The sequence below is a fragment of the Diadema antillarum genome, unplaced genomic scaffold, assembly GCF_040938485.1.
Source record: "Diadema antillarum isolate AM-2024a unplaced genomic scaffold, OU_Dant_1.0 seq00000709_RagTag, whole genome shotgun sequence".
Taxonomy (NCBI): domain Eukaryota; kingdom Metazoa; phylum Echinodermata; class Echinoidea; order Diadematoida; family Diadematidae; genus Diadema; species Diadema antillarum.
The window spans coordinates 45894-64466 of NW_027271613.1; the positions used below are offsets into that span (position 1 = coordinate 45894).

Here is an 18573-nt window from a genome sequence, read left to right on the forward strand (position 1 = left end):
CATTTTTATGTGAACTCACATTACTGGTCTTCAGACTTTTTGAAGAGTAATAATACAAAACTGAAATGAATGAATGTTTCCATTAATCTTGGCAAAGGCTTGTTGCACTGATATCACTGGATAATTTGTGCTTCACTTAATCGCAACCGATTTCTCTTTTTTTTTTTTTTTTTTTGTTAAATATCCATGGTTCAACATCAAGATGATATTGAACTTCAAAAGGTGGATGATAAATTTCTAAGACATGCATTATATTAAATTGAATAGTGTGGTCATAATGCAGTGCAAATCACTATTCTTTTTAACTTTGCAGAATTTTGCTGAGCAAATACTGTAGTATTAACATCTCGATAAAATTACCTACGTTGTAGCAGAAATGTGTTATTGTGAATCAGCGTTGTGTATGTTTTATTCTTCCTATAAGTACATGGAGTACAATTTGTCTATTTCTCTTCCATTTCTCTTGTTGTTTTGGAGTACATTGTTCATTGTTTTGCAAAGTGACTTGGTTTGTTTGAATGGCTTAGGGTGAAGGAAGAGTAAATCATTCGTGCAGAAATGCATGCAGTTGTATTAATACTAATCTTTGTTATTAAACATAAGCAATTATACTATTGTTTATGAAAAATGTGCAAACTTTTCACGAAAGATTTGAATTGCATGCATAATTTTGCAACTCACAATTTATATTTGATTTTGGGGAAACAGTCATTTAATGAATTACAAGGAGGAAAAGGAAGTAAATACATACCTCATTTATGGTTAGCTGATGTCTTTCTTTAAACTGTTTTTTAATAGCAGACAGTATCGTTACGAATAATACTTAGTGTTGAGTTATGTTGTGTTGGATTTAGAAATCCCAACATTATTTCTGAAATATCTGATGCATGCATCTGACGTGGTTCTTTGTTTAATATGGCTAATATCAAAAGAAACGTTTTCGTAGTACAGTAAATTGTACGCTATTTTTTTAAGCATTTGTGAAATTCACTAATTTGTTTAGTTTTTGTTTTTAAGTTGTCTGCTCTTGCTGAAAGTAATGCCTATATTTTTATTTGTTAATGCAATAATTTAATGATTTGTTCAATCCTCATGCCATTTTTGTGAATTTTGACACCTGGAACTCACTTATAGATATTTTTTGTTTCATTTTTTATTCTTTTATTTTTTGGTCAAAGCAATTTCCGTGTGAAGTTTTTTGCTCTTCCAGTAACGGTAACATGCTACAGTACATGTATCAAACTCAGATTTCGGCTCCAATCACGGAAATCATCAAAATTAAAGTCGTAATAAGAAATTATTAAGAAAAAAAGAAACAGTTGGAAGATATCAGTCTTCGGCCATTTCCCGCCAGAAGTATTACATGTCATGATTATTTGTGACAAGAAAAATATTTTAATACATGTACCTACAGTAAACCAAAAATGAGAAGAAAATAAAGTAAAAACGCCTCCACTACAGTTAATTGCTTTCAGGGATGCTTATTCTGTACATCTCTCCGTGTAAGTGTTGAATTAGTGAGATTCGGATGAATGATGTTATGCACATAACGAGTGATTCATCAGTGTTTGTACGTAATGAGTTTCGAGTTCATCAACTTTAATATACAGGAGCCAAAACCCAAAGTCATTCTATGGCAGTGTGTTTGTAGCCGTGTTCTGCCTTGGGACCATTTGCCAAAAGGTCACAAGATCAAACGTATTCGTATGAGCAATGCAGGACTTCTACTTGCAGATTTCTTACACAGCAAACCCGAAAGTAGATAATATTTTGTCAGATTCGGATCACTCTTTAACCCTAACTTAAACCTAAGCTATTTTGTGAGCTTAAAGTCTTGGGGGGGGGGGGGGGGGCATGATGCTCCCCCCCCCCTTAAGGGCCGTTCACATTGGAGCGGTTTTGCGGCAGCGGCAGCGGCGGCGGTTTGCCGCTAAACTTTGCCGCAGCGGCACGCTGTGCACACTGGAGCGGTTTGCCGCGCGTAATATGCAAATTAGATTGTTGCCCTTGGGCACCTGCAGTTTACTAGTAATCAATTACATAATTATCATGCACATGTATACCGTGAATACATTCCCCATGGATCTGAGAATTTACAAAATCACTTTTCCAAAACGAAACTAACAATAAAGGAAATCAAGGATGCGTAACATGCAAGAAGACTATTGGACAATCAGTACTGAAATCTCAGCTTTTCAACTTTTTGCTTAAAAAAAAAGAACACTTTCAACACAGACTGTTCAATGAAACTGCAAAATATTCCTTGTGTTACTGATATTGGTATGCACGCAGAAATTATTGCATCGGACCACTGCCATATATACTGAGAAGGCGGTACATAAAATGTGTACATCCAACACCTCAATATCTCAAATATGATCTGCGAAAGTCACATTTTCCTTGTTTTTGTTTTATTGGGTTTTTTTTATTTGTTTTCTTTTTATACAAAATTAGTCAGCATCCAAAGTAATGATATCTTATCTTGTTTCATGTTAACGAGAAAATGATTAGTATTTTTTTTTTCTGGTGTCGGCAAAGTAGTCAACTGTATGAAAGATGAGCTCTTAAAAAAAGAGAAAAACCAGCAACATACTTCTTTACTTGTCATTCCAATCTTTTACCATAGAATAGTATACCGGTATTATGATATATATATATATATATATATATATATATATATACATATATATATTTAGATCATCATGATTGTGTCATTCATTTATGTTTGTGTAATTTTGTACTTCATAACTCACTTTTCCTACTGCGCCTTGAGCATGTTAGTCATGTGGAATTGGCACATTCAATGTATACTGTATTATTATTATCATTATTACCGATGAACTCTATATGGATGAAATGTTAATGTTTGATTTGATTTCTGTCACAGTTCATGCTCTTTTTGGAAGTGTCATAGTTACAAAGGTGAGGGGATGTTTTAGGGAATATGCCTACCATTCACTCTCCTACTCAAACCTACTAGATCTACGTCTGTAGAGTATAATGTAATCCACAAACGGCCCATAATAAACTCGCCCACATACTGTACTCCCAGCTATGGAAAAACAAGAGTAGCATTTTCACTCTCCACAACATGTGTTTTATATTATGCATGGGGAAGAAATTAATGGCCGTTTTGCATCCTCTTAGAAAAAACAAACAAACAAAAACAAAAACTACACACACACACACACGCGCGATGTCAGTTTGGATTTCAAATTCATACATCTGCATTACACCATCAAATCTACGCTTTCAGAGATCTGGATAGCATTTCAACAGACAGTCGATTTCCAAGTGAACTACACAACTGTTGGGTAAAGTGATTACCAAAAGCCAACTGAGGTCGGTTTTATCTTAAGCAAGTTTTGTGGCCTTGCACTAAATCTTTTCTTCGAAATTTAACCACCGAATGAAAACATTAGTTAACAGGAATTTTTTTTTAAACAAACTTATGTCGGTAAATGACAAACATCACTCGAAATACACATCAAACAATGTACATACACTAATACAAACCACACATGTCAAATTTAGCACTTGAGACACTAATTCAGGACAATTGTTCCAACATAAAATCTCATTTGATGTGATCTAATATGGCAGTCTGTTGCAGAAATAAAGTACAGTGTATACATAATACTGTTGACATTTGCGAAGGGAAGTAATATAGCACATTCACATGTAAAATGAAAATTCACAAGATCTGACACTGTATGAGCAACTTTGTAAATCTGAATGGATAGACATGAGTGGTCAAAACAATACAGTAATGGTAGTATGGTACTGGATTTTAAGAATGATTGAAGTACATGAATGATAATTAACACCAATGTAATTTGTATCTTGGACCAATTTTCTATATCGTAAGCATATTATTCTCATCTCCTACATCTGAAAAAAAGAAGAATTAATTCAGTGCAAATTCCCAGCAGAATTACATACTTTACAACATAAAACAAATAAGTTGTTTACATTTCACTTTCAAACCTCATAAGGACCAATCTTTCTAAGTAATAAAAAAAAGTATTTGTATTACATGTACATGGGTCTAGGGCAATCACCCCCTGGGCAATTACCCCGTACCCTTCCCCTGGTTCTAATCCTAATCCTGAACCTAATCCTAACCCTAACCCAAACTCCTAACCCTTGACCTAATCCTAACCCTAATCTTTACTCTTACCTCACCACTAACCAGTATTTAGTCAGGGGGTAATTGCCCTCTGGGGCAATTACTCGGATACGCATGTACACGTAGGACAGGAAAAACATAGGAGAGAATAGGATTGAGAGAAAAGAGCAGTACAGAGTTCATCCAATGAAGTGAGCAAGAAAGAGCGGATACATAAGGGTGGATGAGGCTTGAGACTTTCAATGATATGGACATGTATTGAAGTTACAAACACAAACACAAGAAAATCAGGATAAACAAAGGAATACAACAAAAATGGGCACCTAGGTGCTTACATGGTTCAATTTAGCTAGTCAGATAACAAAATCAAGTAGCAAACAGAACAGCAACATATTATGCATATAATGCAATGACCTGTTATGAGTTATCTGACATCAAATACTAATTTAATGCAAGGAAGGTACAAACCGAGTATTCAAGATTATACATGTAATGAAAATAATATTCGATGCCATGTCAACATTCATAGATTTGGGTTTCAAGATAAACTTGAAGCTTTCAAAAATCTGTAGTAACATGCTTCAGGTACACTATAAAGTGCTTGGTCTACTGCTAATCATTTTACTCATTGTCATGCAGCATAATACAATATTGCATCCATACTCCAAAGTCAAATACACACATGTGACAGGTACTATGTAGGTACATAGTGAAAAGGTGGAATTTCATCACATTTTTGAATACAGTGACGTGTAGTATGTTGGCTACTGGCCTACCTGGGAGCAATGCAAAGAATTCTTGTGTTGTGGACCTGTACATGTATTATGCTATCACATTTCTCCTGAGTTGAGTTCTAACTGCGAAGTGATACACAATAGCCTGCCTTGTATGATAATCATGAAGAACTTGATCACTTCTTACGAACATAGATGAAATTGCGTGGGGTACATCTTCACTACTCAAGTGATACATGAAGGATGCCAGTTGAAGACAATTATATCTTGTGTTTTCAAATTACCATTCACATTATAAAGACTGAAAGTAGTTTGATCCACAATATCTTGGTTAAATTTACTATAGATTTTTTTTTCATTACCATGGCAACACATTAATTACATGCCACATTTACCTGTAATAGTGGCCACATATGCCAAGTTCTAGGTCAACTCCTGAAAAAGCAAGAGAGTCGTTGTAACTTGGGTTGGAACCAGGTGCAAGCATCATCATGGTTAGCAACAATACTGTTGACAGATATTCAGGCCAGGTGAGGTCATTTAGAACTAGTCTCCATGGCAATGTCACAGTTTGGTGCGATCTATACATCCCTTGTCAACTTGTACACATTATGTGTGGGTGTGGTGTGTACTGGAATTAGCAGCTTTTCACATATTCGATACTTGTCTACATTATCATAAGTAAAACTAACTCCTTGAAAAGTGAATATATGTACATGTTTCAGAGAAGCATTAACCACTAATAGTATCAATATAAAGGTACCTTATCATGCATACATGGTACAGGTGTACAGTCAAAATACAAATGATGATGATGATGATGATGATGAAGTCTTGTATAGCGCCGGTATCCGCCAAGTCGGGCGCTCATGGCGCTTGCTCCAAAATAAATACATAATTCAGCTTAAATTTCATGCACCGCTTGTGATATGACAGTGAAATAGTTCCAGGAAGTCATTGTCTCCATGTGTAAACATACATTCTTACACATTGGCTAGTTTTTCGATGAGAGAGATGGCATGGCTTGTGAAATAACATGGTCACTGTTATGAGGAGATCACAATTAATGGATCAGTGCTTATTTCCCCATAACATTGTATGTACTTCTCAAGCAAATGCTGTTTTATTATGCAGACTTGATATGGGAAGGGTGGAGATGATACATAAATGGTTGCATTATGGTTGACTCGGCAAATTTAGAAAATAAGGGATGAATGCCAAAGTTTCAAATCCTCCTTGTTTGTACAGGAGTCCCTTTTAAAATGGTCTCACCGCCATGCAATGTGGCCAGTAGTTGCGATTTAGAACGAAGATCAACTTGAAGACAAGATCAGCTGTACCCACAATGCCTTGAGGACTGTGCCCTGTGCTCCACAACTGCAGATACATGTACCTGAAGAGGGTATAATTTGCTTTCTCCAATAAGAAGGATGAAGGGCTGTGACTGCGGATGTTCTGTGTCGACCACATATGAGTAGTTAAAACAGTCCTTCCTGGAAGAACAAAAAAGGCAGGCATATATGGAAACAGTGTAAAAATTTTTAAGACATATTGATGTGCACTATTTTCTTATGCCTTTATACACATGATATTTCCAGTAATTTTGTATCATATATTTACTAGCAACTCCAGCAAACTGGGAGCAAGAGTGACCAAGATCAGAAGGTCATTCTTTAAAGCTGCAGATCTACTATGCACATGCAGGAGTGAATCAAACATGATATCTGGAAACAGGGGGCAAAATTGTTTCAGAAGGGAATGGGGAGGTAGTACAGGCCTGTAAGAAAGCTACAGATCACAACAGAACAATTCACACAATTCTGGCCTTCATGGTGCTATTTGTTTGTTTGTTTGTTTGTTTGTTTGTTTTTTTCCCATGTCTAGCTTAATTACAAACCAGAACTATCTTTGCAAAGAAGTGTACCTCTAACTTTGTCTTCAGTCAATTTTTTTTTGACCAACCCCCCCCCCCCAAAAAAAAAGAGAAAATAATAATAATAATAAATAAATACAAAAAATAAATAAATGAAATAAAAGTGACAGACAATTTTACATTCAAAGTTATATTTAACTTGCATTTTCATGTCCTCCGAAACTGATTAAATTGGTATGGGCCAATTACTAGACCTAGGCACCTATGGTACACTATAATATATACTATTAAAATGATTGATTGGTCCATGCTGCATATTGTCAGACCTGTCAAATGTATGGGATGTTGCCATATACATTATAAAGAAAGAGAAGAATCTACATACATGTACATTTCCTTGAATGAAGGGGCAGGGTAAAGATTAAAAGATGTGCCTTCACAGAAATTTTACTCTTAATAAGTTCACTCTTTAGTTCTAGGTGACATACAAAATAATGTACCTGTGTTGTCATTAGAATTATCAGGTACAGCACAATACATGTAGCATCACTTCCCAAATAAAGTTGTTGTTTTTTCCTCCCACAGGAGTAAGGTCAAGTTCTGAACAATGGTTATGGTATAAATGTACCTAGAATGTCAATCTTTTCAATAATGCACTTTCAGTAAATCCTGAAAGCTGAAACTCACAGCTTTGCAGTCAATGAGTGAGCTTGCATCAAAGCCTGGTCAGGGACACAGCCTCCTTTGCATGGTCTTTCCGCATTCGCTGAATAGGAGGGAAGCAGATTCAATCACTGTTTACCTGAGGGTAAATAATGTTCATACAAGTGAGGTGTTATACAAATGATGTGTTATACATGTACAATGCATTATAACATTATTTCCTTACATGAATAGGGGGAACTTTTTACTCAGCACAAAGAAAATGTAATATAAACAGGTCTCTTTTAAAAAGCACCTTAGCCCTTCACTCCCATAACCAACACCACATGCAGGAATTGATTGCCTGAACTTTTGATATCTGATTTTGCTCTTAAATTGCTCATTTTGCAGCACAGTGTAAGTGCTACTAAAATGCCAAGTGCTTCTATCAATGAAACTATTCATGAAAATATACATTTGGTATTGCTGCCAACATGAATTAACGTACTGAATTACCTGCAGAACACAATACAGAGGGTCATCTTTCCTACTGAGGAACACAAAGGACTGGCACAGCCTCCCAGAAGAAGTAAAGGCTGCTTCAACCCTTGATACAATATGTCAAGGGTCAGCAATTAACCAACCACTGCATCACTGGCATTTAAATTGTATGAATGAGGGTACCACCTATCGGCACCCTATGAATTTGCAGCTCTTTTATTCCAAAAGTATAAAACAAATTCACCAAAGTTTTTCCTCAAATAAGCTGTAAATACTGCAGTTTCAAATCTTGTGACCGTTCTGTTGATTCCAAATCTCTGTTGTAAAATTATGCAATTTTAGTGTATGCGATGCATTTTCTTTGCGTGGCTGAAAAAGGGTACCTCACGATCTGCACCCCTTCCCTCCATAGGTAATACATGTGAATTTCATAGTCATGCGTTGTTACTGTGTGGATGTGTAATTGAAACGTGTTTAGTTTGTTTTGTTGGCTTGATTTTCATTTCTTTGTTACTGTTTTCATAGCTATAAAATGGCACTTAATCCCATGCGTACCTTTTTGTTCTATACGCAAACAGCCATGATACGCAGGGTGTCGATGTACCCTGCCGATAGCTGGTACCCTTACCATACATTGAAGAAACCGTCCAAGTCTATTGATTGTGGGAAATGTGGGCATCTTTGGAAAGGCAAGACAAGATAATGCACACGTATGCTTACCAGCTACAGTACAGTTACAGTTAAAGTGATTTTAAAACATTACCCTTAACTTGGTCAGACTCAGCCTGAGACTCATGAGAGGATTTGATTCACTTTCTAACAAGACAAATCAGTCCTACTTCACTGCCTGTCTGATGATGCGAGACTGAATGCAAGTAAATTCAAGTAGATTGTCTTTATCATGCCAATGCCAATGGACAAAGTTGTGGTTATGTATGCATTTATACCAGTGCGGTAGCAGTATGGCAGCACAAAAACACCTACGTAGTACGTGACCTAGATCTAGGCCTGTATAGAGGCAGAGTCAATACCCAGAACATACCTAAAGGGCCTAGACACTAATGCACGTTAGGTCTAGAAACTTTAGACCAGAGTCCAGAACTATGTCTAACGTTAACAATAACAAACTGTATCAGGTCTAGAGGCTAGGTGTTTCGGTTGTTGTTTTTATTTGAATTTATTTGCAGTTTATTGACCATTTTGCCCTGTATTAGCTCTAATTAATGCCAAATTTTTACTTATGAATTACTTTCTAATTAAAAAAAAAAAATCCTCTACATATACTAGGCAGGGCCTACATTATTCTGATTTTATTAGAAATAATTCAAAAATACTCTATGATATCAAATATATCTCATGTTAGAGTGTCTAGTCTACTAACAGTTAAGAAGCATATTGTAACGTTGAATATGTTGTATATGCCTGCCTACGTAACTTTAAAAAAAAAAAATGAGGATATGAATGTTAGGGCCAGGCCCTACCTCCTGCTTACTAGAACGTTCTAGTACCGGTATACAATCCACCATATTGTGGTCCATTTATCATATGAGAAGCCCTTCCCATCTATGGACCCCATACATTACTGGTCATTAGTAAGTGTGGGACTAGTCGGATAGTAGGAGTGTTCCTACTCGTACTGGACCTAGGTCTAGTAGTTCTAGATCTACTCTAGACTTCAAGGCTTCAGTACCACGTTGGCAGAATACTATATCAGACATAGATAGGCGTATACGGGACTGTGATATTGATAGACTGCTTTCTTTCGCTGGCGAGTCTGCGTCTATGGCAAAATACGTGGTAAGTTACAATCTGCAATGTAGCCTCTGCAAGAGAGTGACCGCTGTCAAGGGTCGAAACAAATGGCAAAACCTTGAGAAAACCAAATGAGCAACTTACCATTTAGCCCGATTTCATCACCAATGGTCTCCAATTCGATATTTTCCTCAGGAGTGTTTTTGTGAACATAATTGAGTTTATTGTACAAAAGTTGTCTTTTCTGGACGTCTTCGTTCCGCTCTTCGACCGACGTGTTGCACCTTCGCGAGACTCTTTTTCAAGCTAAAGTTTATGACCCCACCCACATAATAACGTCACGAACTGTACTCTATTATGATTGGTCAATAGCAACCTCGCCGCAGCGGCAGACTAGAAAAATCGCTCAGCGGAGCGCGCGATTCGAGAAAACCGCTTGCGGTTGCCGCTCTGAAAAGTCACCGCTACCGCAGCCAGTGTGAACGGTTGTACATGAACAACACGCGAGGGATTTTTGCGGCGCGCCGCCGCTGCCGCTGCCGCAAAACCGCTCCAGTGTGAACGGCCCTTTATGATGTCAGCCGCGATCGCGCGTTCGTTACAAAAAAATTGGCACACACGTCACTCATGACGCAATGTATAGGGCTGTGTTGTTAAATTTCAATAAATCACTTTCTTTTATTTTATATGAATTAATTATGTTAATTTATTCATACGATTAGAATTTGGCTGGAAATCACCTTAAATAAAGCCCCCAAACTTCAATCTTTTTTTTTTTGCTTGCTTGAGGATTCTAGTGAATTCTGATTTGATTTAAGTCAAAAAAAAGATTGGTATCAATTTAGATTTCTTATGTATTTTATTGTTTTATCATTTCTTATGTATTTCTCTGTTTTTTACTTTTTGTTTTTTATTGTTTTTTCAATGGGAATCATTGGCAACACTATTTCAATCATAAGAAACATAAAATTAATTGTTTTTAATCACTAAAAGTGAAAATAATGATACAATTAGGAATTTCAGATAGAAACCTGATTTGCATTGGTTTTGTACACAAAATCACGTTTTTGAGCAATTTTCAGTCTGACATGCACTTACATAATGTTGCGTAACTTCGAAACCGCGTACACGGACGTCGCAAATTTGGTCTTAAAAGTTGCGCAAGGCTTCAAGGTAAATTGTCATGAATCGCCATGTGGATGCGTTCTCGCGTTGCGGAGATGTCGCGCGAAGGGGGGGGGGGGGCATTATGCCCCCCCCCCCCCCCCCCAGGAAGTTAGGGTTAAAAGATATCACAAAGTGTTCAGTGACAATGGCGACGTGCTCCGGTCCCCCAAGGAAAGCTCGTTTATAGCGTGTATGTGTAGCGTGTGTAGCGTCATGACTGAAGCCTCATTATAACGAAATCGTCGGGTCTCAGACAGGTTAAAGGACAAGTTCACCTTCATAGACATGTGGGTTGATTGAATGCAGCAAAATTAGTAGAAGGCATCAATGAGATTTTGAGAAAAATCGGACAATCCGTTCAAAAGTTATGAATCTTTTATGTTTCTGCTCAGTCACGGCTGGATGAAAAGACTACTATAGACTGTGATGTCATATGAGTACAACTATAATAAAGAAAGTATAAAGAAAATTCAAGATATTCTCACTTTTCTCACATAATAAAAGAACACTCGACTTCTCTCTTTCAGAAGTCAGGGGGAATGATATTACCCCTAACATAAGTGAGTAACAAGTCGAAGAAATGTGCACTTTATTAAAAAAGTCAAATTTTGTGAAATTCTCTTTTTATTTTCCTTATATCGTTGTAAGCATAATGACATCATACACTGCAGTAGTCCTTCTCCAGCGGTGATTGCAGAGATATTTTAAGAATTCATAACTTTTCAACGGATTGTTGGATTTCCCCCAAACTTTCACTGATGTGTTTTACTAATATTGTTGCCTTCACTCTATCCACATGTATATGAAGGTGAACTTGTCCTTTAATTTACCTCGTATCGCGACTCTAGTTGTATCCGTACACTATATTCAACTCATCTACCGTATAATGTACCTGTACAATGAACTTGTTGGGATATAAGGTTACATGTATGTAACGTACAGCAGTACAGTGTATAACGCTGTTTTTAGTACAAGTGTATCAAGTTTGTTCCATTTTTGAAAATGTTATGCGGGGTCATTGTGCTTTAAAACAACAAGCGACATTACGGACATAAAGTGCTATTTCAAATGAATTCAAAGGGGAGAAAACAAAAACAAACCGCTGCAGTGGGAACCTATTATCATCATCAATCGTGGCGGCCATATCAAGATGGCGGCCAAGATAGCCGCCAATGTCCCCCATGTGACGCTTGTTTGATTCGGGAATAACAACAACAACAACAACAACAACGACAACAACGACGACGACGACGACGACGACAAAAATATAACGAGACGCTCTTGGGGTTACCAAAGAGAGAGAGAGAGAGAGAGAAAAAAGAAAAGAAAGAAGAGAGGGAGCCCTCTCTCTTCGTTCTCCTTACTCTCGCTTCTAATAGTGCACAGTCCCTTTAAAAATGGGGTGAGAGGGTGCATGAGAACTTCCCGTTCGTTTGTACCAGACTACATCTAATCTATGGCACAATCGATTTACATACTACAGGGTACATGTATTATAGATATTTATGATTAATATTGTCTGCAATGCCCCTTTAATATCAGTGAAGCTAAGACTGACTATACAGTGTACTTCAAAGACACGCAGTCTTGCACACATTTTCTATATAGTGCTCGCATTTTGTAAAAGCTGCTCACAGCCGATGCAATTTATTTGGTTCTCTATTGTGTTTAAGCTTCATTACCATGGCAGAATATTCACGCTATATTTGTCGACGCGTGCAGACGCTTTACCACACCCGCTCCTCCAGGGAGATCACTTTCAATAGTCATATCCACACGAGTGACTCAAATTGACTTGTTTATGATATTGTATGTATGTATATTTTAATAGCTTCAAATCTCGATTGAATTTCGAGTCGTCTTCTCAGAAAGTGTTGAATAATTTAAAGAAGAAGAAGAAGTAAAAGAGCGACTCTGTACTTTTCCGTAACAGATCAACAGCAGTTCTCCGTCTATAAGTTGACATAGTAGGCCTAATGTTGGCTTATCAATTCTGTATTCCTTTCATCAATACCTGAAATAAGATTTACAACGATTTCTTTGCCTAAAAAAATGCGTTGTAGCTCATCACTCAAGGCCGTTTGTCATTATGGTCTCTGAAGTTAACATTTTTTTTTTAATGTAAAAGAAAGATTCACCAGAGATATTATGATTAGACAGCAAGAACTGAAAGGAATTATTGGTTATTATCCATTGAAAGGAATGAGGGGTGGAAGGTCACAGCTCAGGTTTAAATTGAGAAGAACCTTTGATAAAATTGCTACTTTTGGCCAAAACTTCCCCTAGAATTAAATGTACTGCGATGACATGATTTGGTAGGAAGGGAAACAGCCAGAGGTTATATCATTTTCAGCTATTTGGACCTACCACCGTAGCTGAAACTAAGAAAGTTCATTATGAGTGTCATGTTGAAAGGGATAGATTTTGATTATGAACCTCTCTTTCATACCTGAGGGTCCTAGGTCAATTCCCAAGATAATTCCTGAAGGTCTAATGTTAAAATGAATCAATTTCTTCTTTAACGCAAACAAAGGCCGAATTTGTACAAACAAAGTGACACCCTGAAAAGGCGGATACAATTGATTGCACCCTGCTACATGCTGTGGCACAGTTCATTTGAATATTAGATATTAAAAGACATTTTGTAATGATGACTTTGATTTGAGGTGGATAGAGATGAATTATGTCCAATATGTTTTTTATGGTACATGCTTCCAAAGAACTTTTTAAAAACTATTATTTTGTTCACCAACTTTTATATGTCTGTGATTTCACTCAACCAAACAGTCCATTCCTCTTTAACATACAGTACCAATTTTAAACCCCTTATTACTTTCTGCTCATTTATATCCTGATATTAGCGGATATGAGTATGATGAAATAAAAGTCTTATTTTTGTTATTACTGTAATAAATCTTTAAATGATATCATTCAAAACATTTCCACAATTGCATCTCTCTTACCATCCGCTACCACGTTCTTTGAACCCGTTAATGAATCTACGAAGGCAGTGTAGCTTACATAGTTTGTATGGGTTTTCTGGACTGTGTAACTGGCTCTGTCAGTTTTATCTAAGAAGTTAAGTTAGCTACGGCTGACTAGTGCTGTATCTCTGCGTTTTGTCGATTACTTGTACGTGAATGATTCAAATCAATATGGCGCGTTTTAGACTGCTACCTTATATTCAAGTTTCTGTAATCAACAATAAGCATGCCCAATACCAAGATACGCAAAAGTGTACTGGAAAAAGATTAGCCACATTGTCGTGAAAGTACCGCTAATAAATACATTCTAGAGGGGCAGATTTCTGAAAATCGTCAGGAAAAAGACCAAGAAGATAAACACATTTCATATTTTGACACCGCGACTCCATTAAAGCTTTCCTGATATTTTCCTTTGACGATATGGACACAAGTTTTCATACGAATGTTCTAATTATGGCTGTTACATTAAGAATGTAATCAGCGTTATCATTGGGAGACGTTTGATCTAAGTATTAAGGATATAATATGATGGGAAATAAGAATGAAACTGTAAATTTTGAGAGGTTTTCAATCATATTTTTAATTTTCAGAAATATTGCAGCGACACATAGTAAGAAGTGTCTACGTTAAGATGGTAAACTTGGTCCGAAAAATAAATGGAATACATGCAAGCCGTACAAGTACAGGATGGACACCATCACTTCACCTCTGGTAACAAGAAAGAGGTGGGGAGGGAGGTGGGACAGGGGAATGAGTCGAACGTGCAGCAGCTTTAGTAGCTGACATTCATATATGAACGAAATGGGTGTGCGATGATCTATTCCGTCACTACATCTGCCTTTTGATTTGATTTGATTTGATTTAATTTGATTTATTCATTCTCCGTATGGCAACATTTACATTTTTTTTTTCGTTTTTTCCTTGTTGTCTTGCTGCAGTTGCTACATTAGTGACCCATAATCATACCTGAACAGAATAGGAGGATATTAGTTTACGTGGATTTATCCTGATAAATGTGTTATTGAAAATTGCTGAAAAGCATTCTGTCATTGTTACTTTTAGTTGACAATATTACCATAATTGATGTTCTCATGGGATTTAGATAAATTTTCAATGTCACAAGTGCGTGAGAAAAACTACTTTTCATCATGACTTGTTGTTTTTTATAATAAAAAAACCCACTAACACCAATGTGAATATTATAAGATCGCTTTATTTGAGAGACATACAGAGTAAGAATGTCCTCCAAAGGGATTTGTGTGTTTCTTTGTTTCTTTCTTTTTTCGGATCAACGAATCTTCGAAATAACTGTCCATTTTCGAACTAACTAAACCGGAATAACAAACGAAGAGTTTGTTCGCAAAAACCGATAAGTCCATTTTTGAAGATTTTGAAGTACTGTCTCTGTCATAAAGTACAAAATAATACCTTTTCGTAATGATATATTGGTCACTACATATAAAGGGCCATTTTTGAAGTTATGGTCAAAAGAAGCAAAAATTGTCTTATTATTCTCCTTATTTTTCTTGATCTTTAATCGCAAATATCTCTATTTGGCAAATATGGACTTATCGGTTTTTGCAAACAAACATTTTGGGACTGATAAACATTCAGAATAACTATCCTCACGCCACAAATATTCGGGTTAAGGAACCCTATTTCGTTGTCGCAATCACGAATATAGGTATACGGTATGTTGTAGAATAACGAATCTTCAGAATAACTAGCGTCACCCGTTAATGTTTTTTTTTTTTGGGGGGGGGGGGGGGGGGGGGGGGGGGGGGGCTGGATGGGGAGGTTACGAACATGTGCAACAGCGTGGATAAGAATTATCAATTTTGGTAACTCGTCGACCAACAAACAAACAAACAAACAAACAAACAAACCCGTATGATTATAATAATTACTTTCAGCAACTAAATTAATGTTATCATTAAATTCTTCCGTTGAGATGTTTCCATTGCAACTGATTGACAGATTAGAACCAACACTTGCTGTCGTTCGAAAGCTCGGTGGTCTAATGGAGATGACGCCTGTCCGGTGATCAGGAGGTCGTAGGTTCGAATCCTGCTTGAGTATGTACGCCCGTGATTTTTTCTCATGGCTACTACTAAAACAATGATCAATTCAGTGCTTATTTACGTCGATGTAGGGCAATTTGTCAATCAGTTGCAATAAATTAATGTTGTCTTGCTTTTAAGTGGGACGAAAGGAGAGATATGATTTTGAACTTGGAACTAAAAACGTCCCCCAAAGGAATTATGCATGAAAGCAACTTATTCGTACAAGTGTGATTATTTTAGAGTGGTCTTACAAAGAAGTCGAAGCTATGCGTGCCAAGGAAAAGACAGCAATGGAACATTACGAGACAAGTCATAATTGTCATAATTTCCAGCCTCCTCACGGACTGCGATTTGAAGAATTAGTTCACTGCCATCAGTCATTGTCTTAATTTAACAGCAAATCCTTTCATTTTTTTGTATGAAGTTTACTGAAATATTTGAAATTTACAACTAAATTAAAAATTAATTATATTGAACGAAAAGGACAACATTTGTTACAGTTTTGGGATCTTCACTAAGTATATAGGCAGCTGCAGCTATTGCTATCTGTCTGATGAATAGCGCCCTCAACATAAAGTGAGGAACTTTCCGTTCGTTCCTTTAAAAAGAGTGAGTCCGAGGCACCGAAGTCCAGTCGGACGCAAGACAATATCTGTTCGTATATCTCGTCCAAAATGAGGAGACAGCTCGCATGGCTGCCGTGTTTCTGTCTGCTTCTGGTTCTTCCAGGTAAGTCTAATGCGTGATTTTTTTTTTAAATCTGGATTATTGTAGAATATCTAAACACCTATCAATTTTGTGGGATTACTGGGATAAGTTTCAGTGTTGTGAAACTATACTATTGTTAGCATCATTCCAATAAGGTATGGACATTTTGAGTTTCTACCTTCTAATTAGTCAGAACGCGTTATTTCCGTGCGTATCACAGAGTTTAAGAGTAATTGGTTTGGTTTTATTTCTGTATTTTTTTTTCTCCAAGACCTAGTACAGTCTGACCAATTAATGCAACTTGATACCAACTATTCCCAAAATAAAGTACAATAATAACAAATCAACCAAGGTTTTTAAAAATTCGTCACATAACAGTCCCTGATAACATAAGATAGTATCATTACAATTAATCTTGTAATCGCACGTAAGCAGGATAGAAATTAATACAATGGACCGTCAAAACCAAATGACGAGGACACTCCAACCATTCTACCATAATACAGTATCGAATATTTCTGTCATTGAAAGCAAATGCTACAGAGTGATGTCGACATTTTTTTTTTTTTTCTGCTTAGTAGATTTCGTACTCTTTAAGAGCACACGAATGTTACTGTACATAAAGCGAGCTGTTCGACCGACAGACGAAGACAAACTGTTTTTTTCTTTTAGTTTTTTGTGTTATCTTGTGTTGCCTGCCCATGATCACAGGACTTCGTTTTTTGATTTCTTATCTAGGTGTAAACTTTTTTTTTTTCAATATAGCTGTTGCAAATCAACAAAGTGAAATTCATTGAGGGAGAAGTGGTATTTTCTTTTGGTGTGTGCTTTATCTGTTAGCAGTGTATTTGGAAGAGATAATTTGTGACATGAGAGAAGTATGATTATTAGGGCCTACTGCACGGCGATGTGGGGTCTGCTGCTTTATGGCTTCAATAATATGTAACGATTCTTCATGGACAAATGATGGAAATTGCTTGCAGACAATATTACCGCGGATATCACTCTCAAAGAGTATGGCTAGAATGTAAATTTTGACAAGGATAATATATTTCAAACTGATTATAGGATAACTAATAATAATGGATTGCAAACATCACTGACTTTGTGCAGGGGCTTTGTATTAATGCAATGATATGCTAATTACTCAGCCGACTTCCTATGTGTATATGAGTGTCTTTAACATGTGTAACAATACCATACTTTTAATGAGTTAGTTAATCATGAAAAAAAAAACCCACATTAATTTGTATGAACACTTTTTCTTGCAACATTACTTTGACCCTGTCCTTTATATTGTGCAATAGATTATTCTACGAGACACTTTTGCATTGTTAAACTTTATAAACAGTCAATTTGTGAGTCTTATCCCTGGTTTGATATCAACAATAGGAATAATGTGTAATGTATTATTACCTGAAGATTAATCACTGAATTGTAAATTATAAATCGAACACACACGTTATTTTGAGTGATAAGTCAGTAGGCGTAGTTACATTCCATGCATATACTATCTCAGGAGAAATTAGAATAATCTTTTGACAAAACATGTTTCAATCTTTAGGCAGTATATATTTTTGCCAATATAGGCCTATGTCCTGTAGGTCTATTAATCATTTTGACTTATCAATCTATCCTGTCGTAGTGAAACTCCATTCATTATATTCAAGTTGAATTATTAAGATTTTGAAAACTTGCTCACTGATGAGTCTTCGAATCTTAAAATAGCCCATTGAATGAAATGAAAACATTACATAAAGATATATTCCGGAAATTTGTGTCATTTGAAAGCTAATCATTCCCTCAAATAATTATGGGTGGAGAAGGAAGAAATGCTATAGTCGCAGCTGTTTTAAAACTTAAGCAATGTAAAATATGAAATCCTGCTTGATCCGTTCCAATGATATGATAAGTCAAGCCAGAATGTGTCTAAAAACAAGAAAAGATCTATCTTCTGTGAACCTGAATCTGTCATTGTGGGATTGATTATACTGAGTTCAGAGTAATAGGTCCTTGAACA

General features: G+C 36.4%; 1 protein-coding gene across 1 annotated transcript in view; it reads left to right on the forward strand.

The window, feature by feature from the left end:
- The first annotated feature begins 16519 nt into the window (after positions 1–16519).
- Positions 16520–18573, forward strand: part of LOC139737844 (uncharacterized) — a 28456-nt gene continuing 26402 nt past the window's right edge. Inside the window, exon 1 of the mRNA XM_071648517.1 lies at positions 16520–16574. Coding sequence (XP_071504618.1) covers positions 16520–16574 — 55 coding nt within the window. The remainder of the gene's footprint in view (positions 16575–18573) is intronic.